Source organism: Salvelinus alpinus, chromosome 10 (genome assembly GCF_045679555.1).
Source record: "Salvelinus alpinus chromosome 10, SLU_Salpinus.1, whole genome shotgun sequence".
NCBI lineage: Eukaryota > Metazoa > Chordata > Actinopteri > Salmoniformes > Salmonidae > Salvelinus > Salvelinus alpinus.
This window is the reverse complement of record NC_092095.1, coordinates 17,178,673-17,194,178: the sequence shown is the minus strand read 5'-3', so window position 1 is coordinate 17,194,178 and position 15,506 is coordinate 17,178,673. Positions and strand designations below refer to the sequence as shown.

The 15,506-nt window shown below is 46.3% G+C and overlaps 1 protein-coding gene across 10 annotated transcripts in view; it reads left to right on the top strand.

Annotated features, from left to right (window-relative positions):
- The window catches only part of LOC139531562 (protein AF-10-like), a 92,843-nt gene that overhangs the window by 61,937 nt on the left and 15,400 nt on the right, over positions 1–15,506 (top strand). For all 10 annotated transcript variants that reach the window (XR_011666391.1, XM_071328117.1, XM_071328120.1 and 7 more), the window contains 2 exons: positions 772–1,449; positions 14,030–14,178. Coding sequence is in view for 9 of the 10 variants with exons in the window: in XM_071328117.1 (XP_071184218.1) it covers positions 772–1,449; positions 14,030–14,178 (827 nt within the window). In the remaining variant the exon portion in view is untranslated. The remainder of the gene's footprint in view (positions 1–771; positions 1,450–14,029; positions 14,179–15,506) is intronic.

Genomic DNA, 15,506 nt, shown 5'->3' with positions numbered 1-15,506 from the left:
GTCCAACTAGAGACTGAGGAACAAGGAGATGACTATTAGAGATTCTCCCAGTCCAACTAGAGACTGAGGAACAAGGAGATGACTATTAGAGATTCTCCCAGTCCAACTAGAGACTGAGGAACAAGGAGATGACTATTAGAGATTCTCCCAGTCCAACTAGAGACTGAGGAACAAGGAGATGACTATTAGAGATTCTCCCAGTCCAACTAGAGACTGAGGAACAAGGAGATGACTATTAGAGATTCTCCCAGTCCAACTAGAGACTGAGGAACAAGGAGATGACTATTAGAGATTCTCCCAGTCCAACTAGAGACTGAGGAACAAGGAGATGACTATTAGAGATTCTCCCAGTCCAACTAGAGACTGAGGAACAAGGAGATGACTATTAGAGATTCTCCCAGTCCAACTAGAGATGACTATTAGAGATTCTCCCAGTCCAACTAGAGACCGAGGAACAAGGAGATGACTATTAGAGATTCTCCCAGTCCAACTAGAGATGACTATTAGAGATTCTCCCAGTCCAACTAGAGACTGAGGAACAAGGAGATGACTATTAGAGATTCTCCCAGTCCAACTAGAGATGACTATTAGAGATTCTCCCAGTCCAACTAGAGACTGAGGAACAAGGAGATTACTATTTGAGGGAAAGAGAGAGAGAGCAAAAATAACTATGTTATCTGTTACTGGTGCTTCCATGTGTCTGGCAGTGCCAGAGGGTGTGTGTGTGGGTGTGTATATTAAGTCTCCAAACAGCTTCTCCTCTCTCTCCAGCCCTCCTGCTGTCAAATAAGACGTCCTCCACCGTGACTCCTCCCACCTCTGACTTTCTGGGCTTCTCTGATCCGTTGCTGCGCTCTGGAGGCGGGGACTCCTTCTCCCCGCCCTCGTTCAGCCGTTGCCTAGTGAAGCCCAGTGAGCTCACGTCCTCGGAGGGCATGGCGTCGCTCAGCACCTTCGGTTCCATGATGTCGCTTCCTGCCAGCGGTGGCGTAGCCGGCGGTAAACTGTACGAGAACTCTCACAGCGAGCCAACGGGGAACGTTGCTGCCACGGCCGGCTACAAACGCTCCTCATCATCCTCCTCTTCCTCTGCTGCCTCCTCCTCCTCTGGGCCAGGGATGGGGGGAGAAGTAGGAGAAGAAGGAGTGAAGGGAAAGAAGAAGAGAGGAAACTGGAGGAACCGATATGGACCCTGCTTCAATGCTCCTGACGGCATGGCTACAGACGGAGCTGAGCACCACACAGCACCGCTACCTCTCCCCTCATCGTCCTCTTCTCTCTCCTCCACCTCATCCTCCTCTCCTTCCCCCTCCTCTACCAGCGCTCTGCCAGGCCGGCCCGGTGGAGGAGAGAGAGGAGGTGTCAGCAGTGGGATCCAGAAGTCTCCTTCCTTACTGAGGAACGGCAGTGTGCAGATTGATGGAGTCACCTCTACTCCTTCTGGGATCGGTAGGATCCACACACACAACCACTTTCCTCACTCTGTCTTTCATTGCTCTTTCTATTAAAGCATATTTTGTATCAGCAGCCGTGTAATGCTGTGGTGGAGACTGATGACTTGCCATAAAGCAGTACAGGGCTAAATGGGCGAGAGCTGCCTAATGGGCGAGAGCTGCCTAAGGGTTGAACAGGCAATTAGAGGCTGTTGTAGTAGACTCTCCCTATTGGAGAGGAGGGGAAGGTTAGAGTGCTGTGAACCCTGCTGGAGTGTGTGTGTGTGTGTGTGTGTGTGTGTGTGTGTGTGTGTGTGTGTGTGTGTGTGTGTGTGTGTGTGTGTGTGTGTGTGTGTGGTGCTCTCTGTCTCGTTTCATCTTGTGTTCTGTTTTTTGGCAACCGTGTCAATGCTTTGGAGTTCCCTTCTGCTGCAGGGCATGTCTATTCCCTTCTGCTGTAGGACATGTCTATTCCCTTCTGCTGCAGGACATGTCTATTCCCTTCTGCTGCAGGACATGTCTATTCCCTTCTGCTGCAGGACATGTCTATTCCCTTCTGCTGCAGGACATGTCTATTCCCTTCTGCTGCAGGACATGTCTATTCCCTTCTGCTGCAAGAAATGTCTATTCCCTTCTGCTGCAGGACATGTCTATTCCCTTCTGCTGCAGGACATGTCTATTCCCTTCTGCTGCAGGACATGTCTATTCCCTTCTGCTGCAGGACATGTCTATTCCCTTCTGCTGCAGGACATGTCTATTCCCTTCTGCTGCAGGACATGTCTATTCCCTTCTGCTGCAGGACATGTCTATTCCCTTCTGCTGCAGGACATGTCTATTCCCTTCTGCTGCAGGACATGTCTATTCCCTTCTGCTGCAGGACATGTCTATTCCCTTCTGCTGCAGGACATGTCTATTCCCTTCTGCTGCAGGACATGTCTATTCCCTTCTGCTGCAGGACATGTCTATTCCCTTCTGCTGCAAGAAATGTCTATTCCCTTCTGCTGCAGGACATGTCTATTCCCTTCTGCTGCAGGACATGTCTATTCCCTTCTGCTGCAGGACATGTCTATTCCCTTCTGCTGCAGGACATGTCTATTCCCTTCTGCTGCAGGACATGTCTATTCCCTTCTGCTGCAGGACATGTCTATTCCCTTCTGCTGTAGGACATGTCTATTCCCTTCTACTGCAGGACATGTCTATTCCCTTCTACTGCAGGACATGTCTATTCCCTTCTGCTGCAGGACATGTCTATTCCCTTCTGCTGCAGGGCATGTCTATTCCCTTCTACTGCAGGACATGTCTATTCCCTTCTACTGCAGGACATGTCTATGCCCTTCTGCTGCAGGACATGTCTATTCCCTTCTGCTGTAGGACATGTCTATTCCCTTCTGCTGCAGGGCATGTCTATTCCCTTCTGCTGCAGGACATGTCTATTCCCTTCTACTGCAGGACATGTCTATTCCCTTCTGCTGCAGGACATGTCTATTCCCTTCTGCTGCAGGGCATGTCTATTCCCTTCTGCTGTAGGACATGTCTGTTCCCTTCTGCTGCAGGACATGTCTATTCCCTTCTGCTGCAGGACATGTCTATTCCCTTCTGCTGCAGGACATGTCTATTCCCTTCTGCTGCAGGACATGTCTATTCCCTTCTGCTGTAGGACATGTCTATTCCCTTCTGCTGCAGGGCATGTCTATTCCCTTCTGCTGCAGGACATGTCTATTCCCTTCTGCTGCAGGACATGTCTATTCCCTTCTGCTGCAGGACATGTCTATTCCATTCTGCTGCAGGACATGTCTATTCCCTTCTGCTGTAGGACATGTCTATTCCCTTCTGCTGCAGGACATGTCTATTCCCTTCTGCTGCAGGACATGTCTATTCCCTTCTGCTGCAGGACATGTCTATTCCCTTCTGCTGCAGGACATGTCTATTCCCTTCTGCTGCAGGACATGTCTATTCCCTTCTGCTGCAGGACATGTCTATTCCCTTCTGCTGCAGGACATGTCTATTCCCTTCTGCTGCAGGACATGTCTATTCCCTTCTGCTGCAGGACATGTCTATTCCCTTCTGCTGCAGGACATGTCTATTCCCTTCTGCTGCAGGACATGTCTATTCCCTTCTGCTGCAGGACATGTCTATTCCCTTCTGCTGTAGGACATGTCTATTCCCTTCTGCTGCAGGACATGTCTATTCCCTTCTGCTGCAGGACATGTCTATTCCCTTCTGCTGCAGGACATGTCTATTCCCTTCTGCTGCAGGACATGTCTATTCCCTTCTGCTGCAGGACATGTCTATTCCCTTCTGCTGCAGGACATGTCTATTTGCATCCTTATCTCTTTCTCTTTTTTTCTCTTACGCTCTCTCTCTTTCTGTCTTTCTCTCTTTCCCTCTCTCTGTTTCTCTTTCTCCCTCTCTATTCCTCACTATATTTGCTCCCTTCATTTCTCTCTCTCTCTCGTTCTCTCCTTCTTTTCTCTCCTCCCTCTTATCCATGCCTCTCTCATTCCTTCCTTTACCCTCCTCTCTCTTTCTATCTTGCCTCTCCCCTGTTCTGTAGGCTCTCTCCATGTTTGACTTATTCCACATTTTGTTGTTACAGCCTGATTTCAAAATGGATTCAATTGAGTTTATTTCTCACCCACTTACACATAATATACCCCATAATGACAGTGAAAATGTGTTTTTTGAATTATTTTTATTAATATATTTATTTCAATCAATCAATCAATCAATTTTATTTTATATAGCCCTTCGTACATCAGCTAATATCTCGAAGTGCTGTACAGACACCCAGCCTAAAACCCCAAACAGCTAGTAATGCAGGTGTAGAAGCACGGTGGCTAGGAAAAACTCCCTAGAAAGGCCAAAACCTAGGAAGAAACCTAGAGAGGAACCAGGCTATGAGGGGTGGCCAGTCCTCTTCTGGCTGTGCCGGGTGGAGATTATAACAGAACTATGCCAAGATGTTCAAAAATGTTCATAAGTGACAAGCATGGTCAAATAATAATCATGAATAATTTTCAGTTGGCTTTTCATAGCCGATCATCAAGAGTTGAAAAACAACAGGTCTGGGACAGGTGGCGGTTCCATAACCGCAGGCAGAACAGCTGAAACTGGAATAGCAGCAAGGCCAGGCGGACTGGGGACAGCAAGGAGTCACCACGGGCGGCAGTCCCGACGCATGGTCCTAGGGCCCAGGTCCTCCGAGAGAAAGAAAGAGAGAAGGAGAAAATTAGAGAGAGCCAAGATTTTCAAAATTTCCATAAATGACAAGCATGGTCAAATAATAATCAGGAATAAATCTGTTGGCTTTTCATAGCCGATCATTAAGAGTTGAAAACAGCAGGTCTGGGACAGGTAGGGGTTCCATGACCGCAGGCAGAACAGTTGAAACTGGAATAGCAGCAAGGCCAGGCGGACTGGGGACAGCAAGGAGTCACCACGGCCGGTAGTCCCGACGTATGGTCCTAGGGCTCAGGTCCTCCGAGAGAAAGAAAGAGAGAAGGAGAAAATTAGAGAGAGCCAAGATTTTCAAAATGTTCATAAATGACAAGCATGGTCAAATAATAATCAGGAATAAATCTCAGTTGGCTTTTCATAGCCGATCATTAAGAGTTGAAAACAGCAGGTCTGGGACAGGTAGGGGTTCCGTAACCACAGGCAGAACAGTTGAAACTGGAATAGCAGCAAGGCCAGGCGGACTGGGGACAGCAAGGTGTCATCATGCCCGGTAGTCCTGACGTATGGTCCTAGGGCTCAGGTTCTCAGAGAGAAAGAGAGAACGAGAGAATTAGAGAGAGCATACTTAAATTCACACAGGACACTGGATAAGACAGGAGAAGTACTCCAGGTAACCAACTGACCCTAGCCCCCCGACACAAACTACTGCAGCATAAATACTGGAGGCTGAGACAGGAGCGGTCAGGAGACACTGTGGCCCCATCCGAAGAAACCCCCGGACAGGGCCAAATAGGAAGGATATAACCCCACCCACTTTGCCAAAGCACAGCCCCCGCACCACTAGAGGGAAATCCTCAACCACCAACTTACAATCCTGAGACAAGGCCGAGTATAGCCCACAAAGGTCTCCACCACAGCACAAACCAAGGGGGGGCGCCAACCCAGACAGGAAGATCACGTCAGTAACTCAACCCACTCAAGTGACGCACCCCTCCTAGGGACGGCATGAAAGAGCACCAGCAAGCCAGTGACTCAGCCCCTGTAACAGGGTTAGAGGCAGAGAATCCCAGTGGAGAGAGGGGAACCGGCCTGGCAGAGACAGCAAGGGCGGTTCGTTGCTCCAGAGCCTTTCCGTTCACCTTCACACTCCTGGGCCAGGCTACACTCAATCATATGACCTACTGAAGAGATAAGTCTTCAGTAAAGACTTAAAGGTTGAGACCGAGTCTGCGTCTCTCACATGGGTAGGCAGACTGTTCCATAAAAATGGAGATCTATAGGAGAAAGCCCTGCCTCCCGCTGTTTGCTTAGAAATTCTAGGGACAATTAGGAGGCCTGCGTCTTGTGACCGTAGCGTACGTATTGGTATGTACGGCAGGACCAACTCGGAAAGATAGGTAGGAGCAAGCCCATGTAACGCTTTATAGGTTAACAGTAAAACCTTGAAATCAGCCCTTGCCTTAACAGGAAGCCAGTGTAGGGAAGCTAGCACTGGAGTAATATGATCAAATTTCTTGGTTCTAGTCAGGATTCTAGCAGCCGTATTTAGCACTAACTGAAGTTTATTTAGTGCTTTATCCGGGTAGCCGGAAAGTAGAGCATTGCAGTAGTCTAACCTAGAAGTAACAAATGCATGGATTAATTTTTCTGCATCATTTTTGGACAGAAAATTTCTGATTTTTGCAATGTTACGTAGATGGAAAAAAGCTGTCCTTGAAACAGTCTTGATATGTTCGTCAAAAGAGAGATCAGGGTCAAGAGTAACGCCGAGGTCCTTCACAGTTTTATTTGAGACGACTTTACAACCATCAAGATGAATTGTCAGATTTAACAGAAGATCTCTTTGTTTCTTGGGACCTAGAACAAGCATCTCTGTTTTGTCCGAGTTTAAAAGTAGAAAGTTTTCAGCCATCCACTTCCTTATGTCTGAAACACAGGCTTCTAGCGAGGGCAATTTTGGGGCTTCACCATGTTTCATTGAAATGTACAGCTGTGTGTCATCCGCATAGCAGTGAAAGTTAACATTATGTTTTCGAATAACATCCCCAAGAGGTAAAATATATAGTGAAAACAATAGTGGTCCTAAAACGGAACCTTGAGGAACACCGAAATGTACAGTTGATTTGTCAGAGGACAGACCATTCACAGAGACAAACTGATATCTTTCCGACAGGTAAGATCTAAACCAGGCCAGAACTTGTCCGTGTAGACCAATTTGGGTTTCCAGTCTCTCCAAAAGAATGTGGTGATCGATGGTGTCAAAGGCAGCACTAAGGTCTAGTAGCACGAGGACAGATGCAGAGCCTCGGTCTGACGCCATTAAAAGGTCATTTACCACCTTCACAAGTGCAGTCTCAGTGCTATGATGGGGTCTAAAACCAGACTGAAGCATTTCGTATACATTATTTGTCTTCAGAAAGGCAGTGAGTTGCTGTGCAACAGCTTTTTCTAAAATCTTTGAGAGGAATGGAAGATTCGATATAGGCCGATAGTTTTTTATATTTTCCGGGTCAAGGTTTGGCTTTTTCAAGAGAGGCTTTATCACTGCCACTTTTAGTGAGTTTGGTACACATCCGGTGGATAGAGAGCTGTTTATTATGTTCAACATAGGAGGGCCAAGCACAGGAAGCAGCTCCTTCAGCAGTTTAGTAGGAATAGGATCCAGTATGCAGCTTGAAGGTTTAGAGGCCATGATTATTTTCATCATTGTGTCAAGAGATATAGTACTAAAACACTTAAGTGTCTCTCCCGATCCCAGGCCCTCGCAGAGCTGTGCAGATCCAGGACAGCTAAGCCCTGGAGGAATACGCAGATTCAAAGAGGAGTCCGTAATTTGCTTTCTAATGGTCATGATCTTTTCCTCAAAGAAGTTCATGAATTTATTACTGCTGAAGTGAAAGCCATCCTCTCTTGGGGAATGCTGCTTTTTAGTTAGTTTCGCAACAGTATCAAAAATAAATTTTGGATTGTTCTTATTTTCCTCGATTAAGTTGGAAAAGTAGGATGAGCGAGCAGCAGTGAGGGCTCTTCGGTACTGCACGGTACTGTCTTTCCAAGCTAGTCGGAAGACTTCCAGTTTGGTGTGGCGCCATTTCCGTTCCAATTTCCTGGAAGCTTGCTTCAAAGCTCGGGTATTTTCTGTATACCAGGGAGCTAGTTTCTTATGACAAATGTTTTTCGTTTTTAGGGGTGCAACTGCATCTAGGGTATTGCGCAAGGTTAAATTGAGTTCCTCAGTTAGGTGGTTAACTGATTTTTGTCCTCTGACGTCCTTGGGTAGGCAGAAGGAGTCTGGAAGGGCATCAAGGAATTTTTGTGTTGTCTGAGAATTTATAGCACGACTTTTGATGCTCCTTGGTTGGGGTCTGAGCAGATTATTTGTTGCGATTGCAAACGTAATAAAATGGTGGTCCGATAGTCCAGGATTATGTGGAAAAACATTAAGATCTACAACATTTATTCCATGGGACAAAACTAGGTCCAGAGTATGACTGTGGCAGTGAGTAGGTCCAGAGACATGTTGGACAAAACCCACTGAGTCGATAATGGCTCCGAAAGACTTTTGGAGTGGGTCTGTGGACTTCTCCATGTGAATATTAAAATCACCAAAAATTAGAATATGATCTGCTATGACTACAAGGTCTGATAGGAATTCAGGAAACTCAGAGAGGAACGCTGTATATGGCCCAGGAGGCCTGTAAACAGTAGCTATAAAAAGTGATTGAGTAGGCTGCATAGATTTCATGACTAGAAGCTCAAAAGACGAAAACGCCATTTTTTTTTTTTTGTAAATTGAAATTTGCTATCGTAAATGTTAGCAACACCTCCGCCTTTGCGGGATGCACGGGGGATATGGTCACTAGTGTAACCAGGAGGTGAGGCCTCATTTAACACAGTAAATTCATCAGGCTTAAGCCATGTTTCAGTCAGGCCAATCACATCAAGATTATGATCAGTGATTAGTTCATTGACTATGACTGCCTTTGAAGTGAGGGATCTAACATTAAGTAACCCTATTTTGAGATGTGAGGTATCACGATCTCTTTCAATGATGGCAGGAATGGAGGAGGTCTTTATCCTAATAAGATTGCTAAGGCGAACACCGCCATGTTTAGTTTTGCCCAACCTAGGTCGAGGCACAGACACAGTCTCAATGGGTATGGCTGAGCTGACTACACTGACTGTGCTATTGGCAGACTCCACTAAGCTGGCAGGTTGGCTAACAGCCTGCTGCCTGGCCTGCACCCTATTTCATTGTGGGGCTAGAGGAGTTAGAGCCCTGTCTATGTTGGTAGATGAGATGAGAGCACCCCTCCAGCTAGGAGTTATTTAAATGAAAACAAAGAAAATATCTCATTTGCATAAGTATTCACACCCCTGAGTCAATACATGTTAGAATCACCTTTAGCAGCTATTACAGCTGTGAGTCTTTCTGGGTAAGTCTCTTAAGAGTTTTCCACACCTGGATTGTGCAACATTTGCCCATTATTATTTTCAAAATGTTAAAGCTCTGCCAAATTGGTTGTTGATCATTGCTAGACAACCATTTTCAGGTCTTACCATAGATTTCCAAGCAGATTTAAGTCAAAACTGTAACTCAGCCACTCAGGAACATTCACTGTCTTCTTGGTAAGCAACTCCAGTGTAGACTTAGCCTTGTGTTTTAGGTTATTGTCCTGCTGAAAGGTGAATTCATCTCCCAGTGTCTGGTGAAAAGCAGAATGAACCTCTAGGATTTTGCCTGTGGTTAGCTCCATTCCTTGTTCTTTTTTTTTATCCTGAAAAACTTCCCATTCCTTAACGATTACAATCATACCCATAACATGATGCAGCCACCACTATGCTTCAAAATATGGAGAGTGGTACTCAGTAATGTGCTGTATTGGATTTGACCCAAACATAACACTTTGTATTCAGGACAAAAAGTTAATTGCTTTGCCAAATTTTTTGCTGGATTACTTTAGTGCCTTTTTGCAAAAAAAGGATGCACGTTTTGGAATATTTGGATTCTGTACAGGCTTCTTTCTTCTCACTCTGTCAATTAGGTTAGTATTGTGGAGTGATTACAATGTTGTTGATCCATCTTCAGTTTTTTTCCTACCACAGCCATTAAACTCAAACTGTTTTAGTCACCATTGGCCTCATGGTGAAATCCCTGAGTGGAGTTAGGAAGGACGCCTGTATCTTTATAGTGACTGGGTGTATTGATACACCATCCAAAGTGTAATTAATAACTTCACTATGCTCAAAGGGATATTCATGGTAAGCTTTTTAAAATGTTGACCCATCTACCAATAGGTGCCCTTTGTGAGGCATTGGAAAACCTCCCTTTGACATTATGGGGTATTGTGTGGCCAGTGACCAAAAAATCTCAATTTAATCCATTTTAAATTCAGGCTGTAACAAGACAAAAGGTGGAAAAGTCCAGGGGTGTGAATGCTTTCTGAAGGGGGGGGGGGGGGGGGGTGTGTGTGTGTGTGTGTGTGTGTGTGTGTGTGTGTGTGTGTGTGTGTGTGTGTGTGTGTGTGTGTGTGTGTGTGTGTGTACTGTAAATATTTAGCTGGGGGTTAATGTGGGGCGGTAATGGAGATTCTTGTCGTTAATCTCATCCCTCCATCCTGTCTCCTGCCGTTCCCGCTGACAGATAGATAGTTAATCTGACAGATTGTTGTGTGATGGTTGGGGGCTAAATGGGGGTTATATCTTGGCTGGGTTAATGTTTGATAATACGGGGTGTGTCGGAGTGGGGGGTTAATCAGTGCTGGTTAATGTCATCGGGAGGGCAGCTTGGGTTAAAGTAGGCTTCATGTTTTACAGGCAGGGCTCCAGCCGTCTGATATGTTGGCTGCTGTTCAGTGTAGTATTCTCTCCTGGTTTACCCTCTCTAAACCTAGTACATCTCTCCTGGTTTACCCTCTCTAAACCTAGTACATCTCTCCTGGTTTACCCTCTCTAAACCTACTACATCTCTCCTGGTTTACCCTCTCTAAACCTAGTACATCTCTCCTGGTTTACCCTCTCTAAACCTACTACATCTCTCCGGGTGAGCCCCCCACAGGCTTAGACGTGGTGGGTCCCTGGCCTGAGGAGGATGGATGGGGGGGGTGATGTTGTTAAGTCCTTATTGATCACTTTTGATTGATTCCCAATTGGACAGTCCTACACCGATGTAGCTGAGCTAATGCGACTGCCCCCCCCCCCCCCCCCCCCCCACACACTCACACATCCCCCAGCCATCCTTTCTTATGTGTTGTTGATGATTCACTAGAGGCCATAAAAGCGTATTAGCTACATGTGTTCCTGTGTAGACATGAGAAATGTAGCCCCACCGTTCAGGCAGTAGTACTGGAGCCTAGCTTTGGGATGGATATGTGTAGGTGGACCAATAAGTTGGGGACAGGTAGCAATGTGCCAATACATTTAGTATTTTCAATGACAAGACTTATAATAATGTCATATCTGTAGAGCGTTAACTTCAGATTGCTCGTTTAATAACCTCTTCGATGTTTAGTCCTCTATATAGGACCGGTTCCCACTAATATTTCTGTGTACAGCGCGCACTGTGAACGGTGCAACGTCAAACGCCTTAAACTTACTAAAAGCGGTGGTTGTCCCGATTTTCATATGCGCTATTGCAAGCACTGTTGTGTTTCACAGACACAGGAAATCAGTGTTTTGCATAGGGAGCAACACGTTACATTTTCTGGCCTATCCAGACAAAGAAAGGATTTCCTGTGCCGCTTGCAATAGCGCATATGAATCGGGAGAATCTAGCGGAAGCAACAATAGTAGTTTCATTTCGCTGTGATCTCAAATGGGATTTATAGCTCTAAACAGATTTTTTTTTTAATCATTTCAATAAAGGCCACTTTCTCTTGGTCACAGACGGACGAAATCACTTCGTGCTTAAAGTTGAAGTTGTAACGAGTCTGTAAACATTTGAATGGTGTCTGGCAGAAAAGTCGATGTTGTCAGTTATATGAAATGGTGCCACTATATTATTGTCACTAAGTATGATCATACAGTATTTATTTTACACTTATATTTAGAAAGCATTTTAGTAATTTCAAGCCCTATTGCCCCACTTTTGTTGAATAGGAAAACAATTCTATGCATTTTCATATTTTTATAATATTTGTACTATGTACTTTAGCTTGTATCCTCAAAAGTGACTACATTTTATCGCTTTTTTATTTTCTTCCAGAAAGGTGAGTTCCAGATCTTTCTAGAACTATGCAGCATTACCAGTTATTGTTTATGACCACCTCATGAAAAATAATTACTTTTGGGTATGTCTATTTTCACACATCTACATTTTGCCTTATAATTCAAATCACATTTTATTGGTCACATTCACATGGTTAGCAGATGTTAATGGTCACATACACCTGGTTAGCAGATGTTAATGGTCACATTCACATGGTTAGCAGATGTTAATGGTCACATACACATGGTTAGCAGATGTTAATGGTCACATACACATGGTTAGCAGATGTTAATGGTCACATACACATGGTTAGCAGATGTTAATGGTCACATACACATGGTTAGCAGATGTTAATGGTCACATACACATGGTTAGCAGATGTTAATGGTCACATACACATGGTTAGCAGATGTTAATGGTCACATACACATGGTTAGCAGATGTTAATGGTCACATACACATGGTTAGCAGATGTTAATGGTCACATACAACATGGTTAACAGATGTGAATGGTCACATACACATGGTTAGCAGATGTTAATGGTCACATACACATGGTTAGCAGATGTTAATGGTCACATACACATGGTTAGCAGATGTTAATGGTCACATACACATGGTTAGCAGATGTTAATGGTCACATACACATGGTTAGCAGATGTTAATGGTCACATTCACATGGTTAGCAGATGTTAATGGTCACATTCACATGGTTAGCAGATGTTAATGGTCACATTCACATGGTTAGCAGATGTTAATGGTCACATTCACATGGTTAGCAGATGTTAATGGTCACATTCACATGGTTAGCAGATGTTAATGGTCACATTCACATGGTTAGCAGATGTTAATGGTCACATTCACATGGTTAGCAGATTTTAATGGTCACATACACATGGTTAGCAGATGTTAATGGTCACATACACATGGTTAGCAGATGTTAATGGTCACATTCACATGGTTAGCAGATGTTAATGGTCACATACACATGGTTAGCAGATGTTAATGGTCACATACACATGGTTAGCAGATGTTAATGGTCACATTCACATGGTTAGCAGATGTTAATGGTCACATACACATGGTTAGCAGATGTTAATGCGAGTGTAGCAAAATGCTTGTGCTTCTAGTTCCCTACAGTGCAGTAATATCTAACAAGTAATCTAACAATTCCCCAACAACTACTTAATACCCACACATTCAAGGTAGCATCAAATAATGTAGCTTAATGTAGTCAGTTGTCTTATTTAAACATTAATATCTGGTAAAGAATTCTGTTATTGAATGGTATTAGACCATCATCTTATATGACCTTATCGGTATATAAAAAGTGGATTGTCTTCAACAATCTTGTAAGTTAGGAGCTGTGTTGTGTCGATGATGGTATGATTTGAGGAGTAGTCTAGCAGTTTATGCAGTATGTGATCTCCCCCCCCCCCCTCTCTCTCAGGCACAAAGCACTCTTGTTCCTCTTGTGAATGTGTGCTGCCCACAGCCATTCAGCCTTTTGTGGGGTGAGGGGGGCCTCTCTCTCTCTCTCTTTCTTCTTCTCCCCCCACCTCCACCACCATCCCAGGGGTCACTAAGGGGCAGGGGCAGAGTTTATCCCGTGTGTGTGTGTGTGTGTGTGTGTGTGTGTGTGTGTGTGTGTGTGTGTGTGTGTGTGTGTGTGTGTGTGTGTGTGTGTGTGTGTGTGTGCGAGCGCGCTCTGTGTGTGTGTATGTATATAAAATCAATGAAATAGCAGCAGCAACAAACAGAGAACTAGAAGGACATGTGATGGAGTCACATGAATATGTATTGGGCCTCTCCGGTCTTCAACCCTGTATGAAAAGCTGTGTGTTGTGATAGAAGAATGTGTGAGTCATCAGATTTCTTCCTGTTATTCTGGGTCAGCTGCAGGACTGTCCTCCACATACTGTGTGTGTGTTTAATATGCGTTTGTTTCTGTGTCTTTAATATGTATGTGTGTGTGTCTTTAGTGTGTGTGTAATATTTTTGGTTGTGTTTGTGTGTGTTTAATATGTGTATACATGCTGAATGCCTGTGTAGGAATGCTTGTTATTGCTCTGATTTGATCAAGCCCACTCATTCATGGCATCAATCACTACTGTCCTGCAGACGTATATACACCAGACAATGAGGACTTTACTTCCATGGTTATGAAAAATGATCATAGTGATGATGATGATGATGATGTCTCTCTTTGTAGGTGCATTCTCCAGTGGTGACGTGTCATCAGGGGCGGGACCTGTTGCTATGGGTGGCGCTAACTCTGAGTTGCAGCAGCCGACACCCTCACTAGCCCCTCCCACTCCCCTTACTGCCACAGCCCCCCTGACCAGCACAGCCTCCTCCCATGTGAGCAGACACACACACATAAACACACACACCACCGCACACCACACACACATACATACATACACAGACATACACACATACACACCACCAGACACCATACACACCACCACACACACACATACACACCACTGCACACCACACACACACACCACACACACATACACACCACCAGACACCACACACACACACACACACACACACACACACACACACACACACACACACACACAGACTAGACCTGTACTGAACAGTCAGATCAACGTTAATGTCAGAGACATACAAGTTAAATAAAGTTCTGAAAAGCATGAGAGACAGGTTTCATATCTAACATCCTGACTCCCCCGTCTCTGACCCCTGACCTCCTAGCCGGTCCTCTTTCCAAATGAGCAGGGGCTCTTTTTCTCTCTTTCTGCCCAGTTGTCCCCCTCTCTGCCCAGTGGTACCCCTCTGCTCCCCCTCTCTCTCTGCCCAGTTGTCCCCCTCTCTGCCCAGTGGTACCCCTCTGCTCCCCCTCTCTCTCTGCCCAGTTGTACCCCCTCTGCCCCCCCCCCCTCTCTCTGCCCAGTTGTCCCCCTCTCTGCCCCCACCCCCCCTCTCTCTGCCCAGTTGTACCCCCTCTGCTCCCCCCACCCCCCCTCTCTCTGCCCAGTTGTACCCCCTCTGCTCCCCCCCCCTCTCTGCCCAATTGTACCCCCTCTGCTCCCCCCTCTCTCTGCCCAGTTGTACCCCCTCTGCTCCCCCCTCTCTCTGCCCAGTTGTACCCCCTCTGCTCCCCCCTCTCTCTCTGCCCAGTTGTACCCCCTCTGCTCCCCCCTCTCTCTGCCCAGTTGTACCCCCTCTGCTCGGCCCCCCTCTCTCTGCCCAGTTGTCCCCCTGTGCTCGGCCCCCCTCTCTCTGCCCAGTTGTACCCCCTCTGCTCCCCCCTCTCTCTGCCCAGTTGTCCCCCTCTGCTCCCCCCTCTCTCTGCCCAGTTGTACCCCCTCTGCTCGGCCCCCCTCTCTCTGCCCAGTTGTCCCCCTCTGCTCCCCCCTCTCTCTGCCCAGTTGTACCCCCTCTGCTCCCCCCTCTCTCTCTGCCCAGTTGTACCCCCTCTGCTCCCCCCTCTCTCTGCCCAGTTGTACCCCCTCTGCTCGGCCCCCCTCTCTCTGCCCAGTTGTACCCCCTCTGCTCCCCCTCTCTCTCTGCCCAGTTGTACCCCCTCTGCTCGGCCCCCCTCTCTCTGCCCAGTTGTACCCCCTCTGCTCCCCCCCTCTCTCTGCCCAGTTGTACCCCCTCTGCTCCCCCCCTCTCTCTGCCCAGTTGTACCCCCTCTGCTCCTCCCCTCTCTC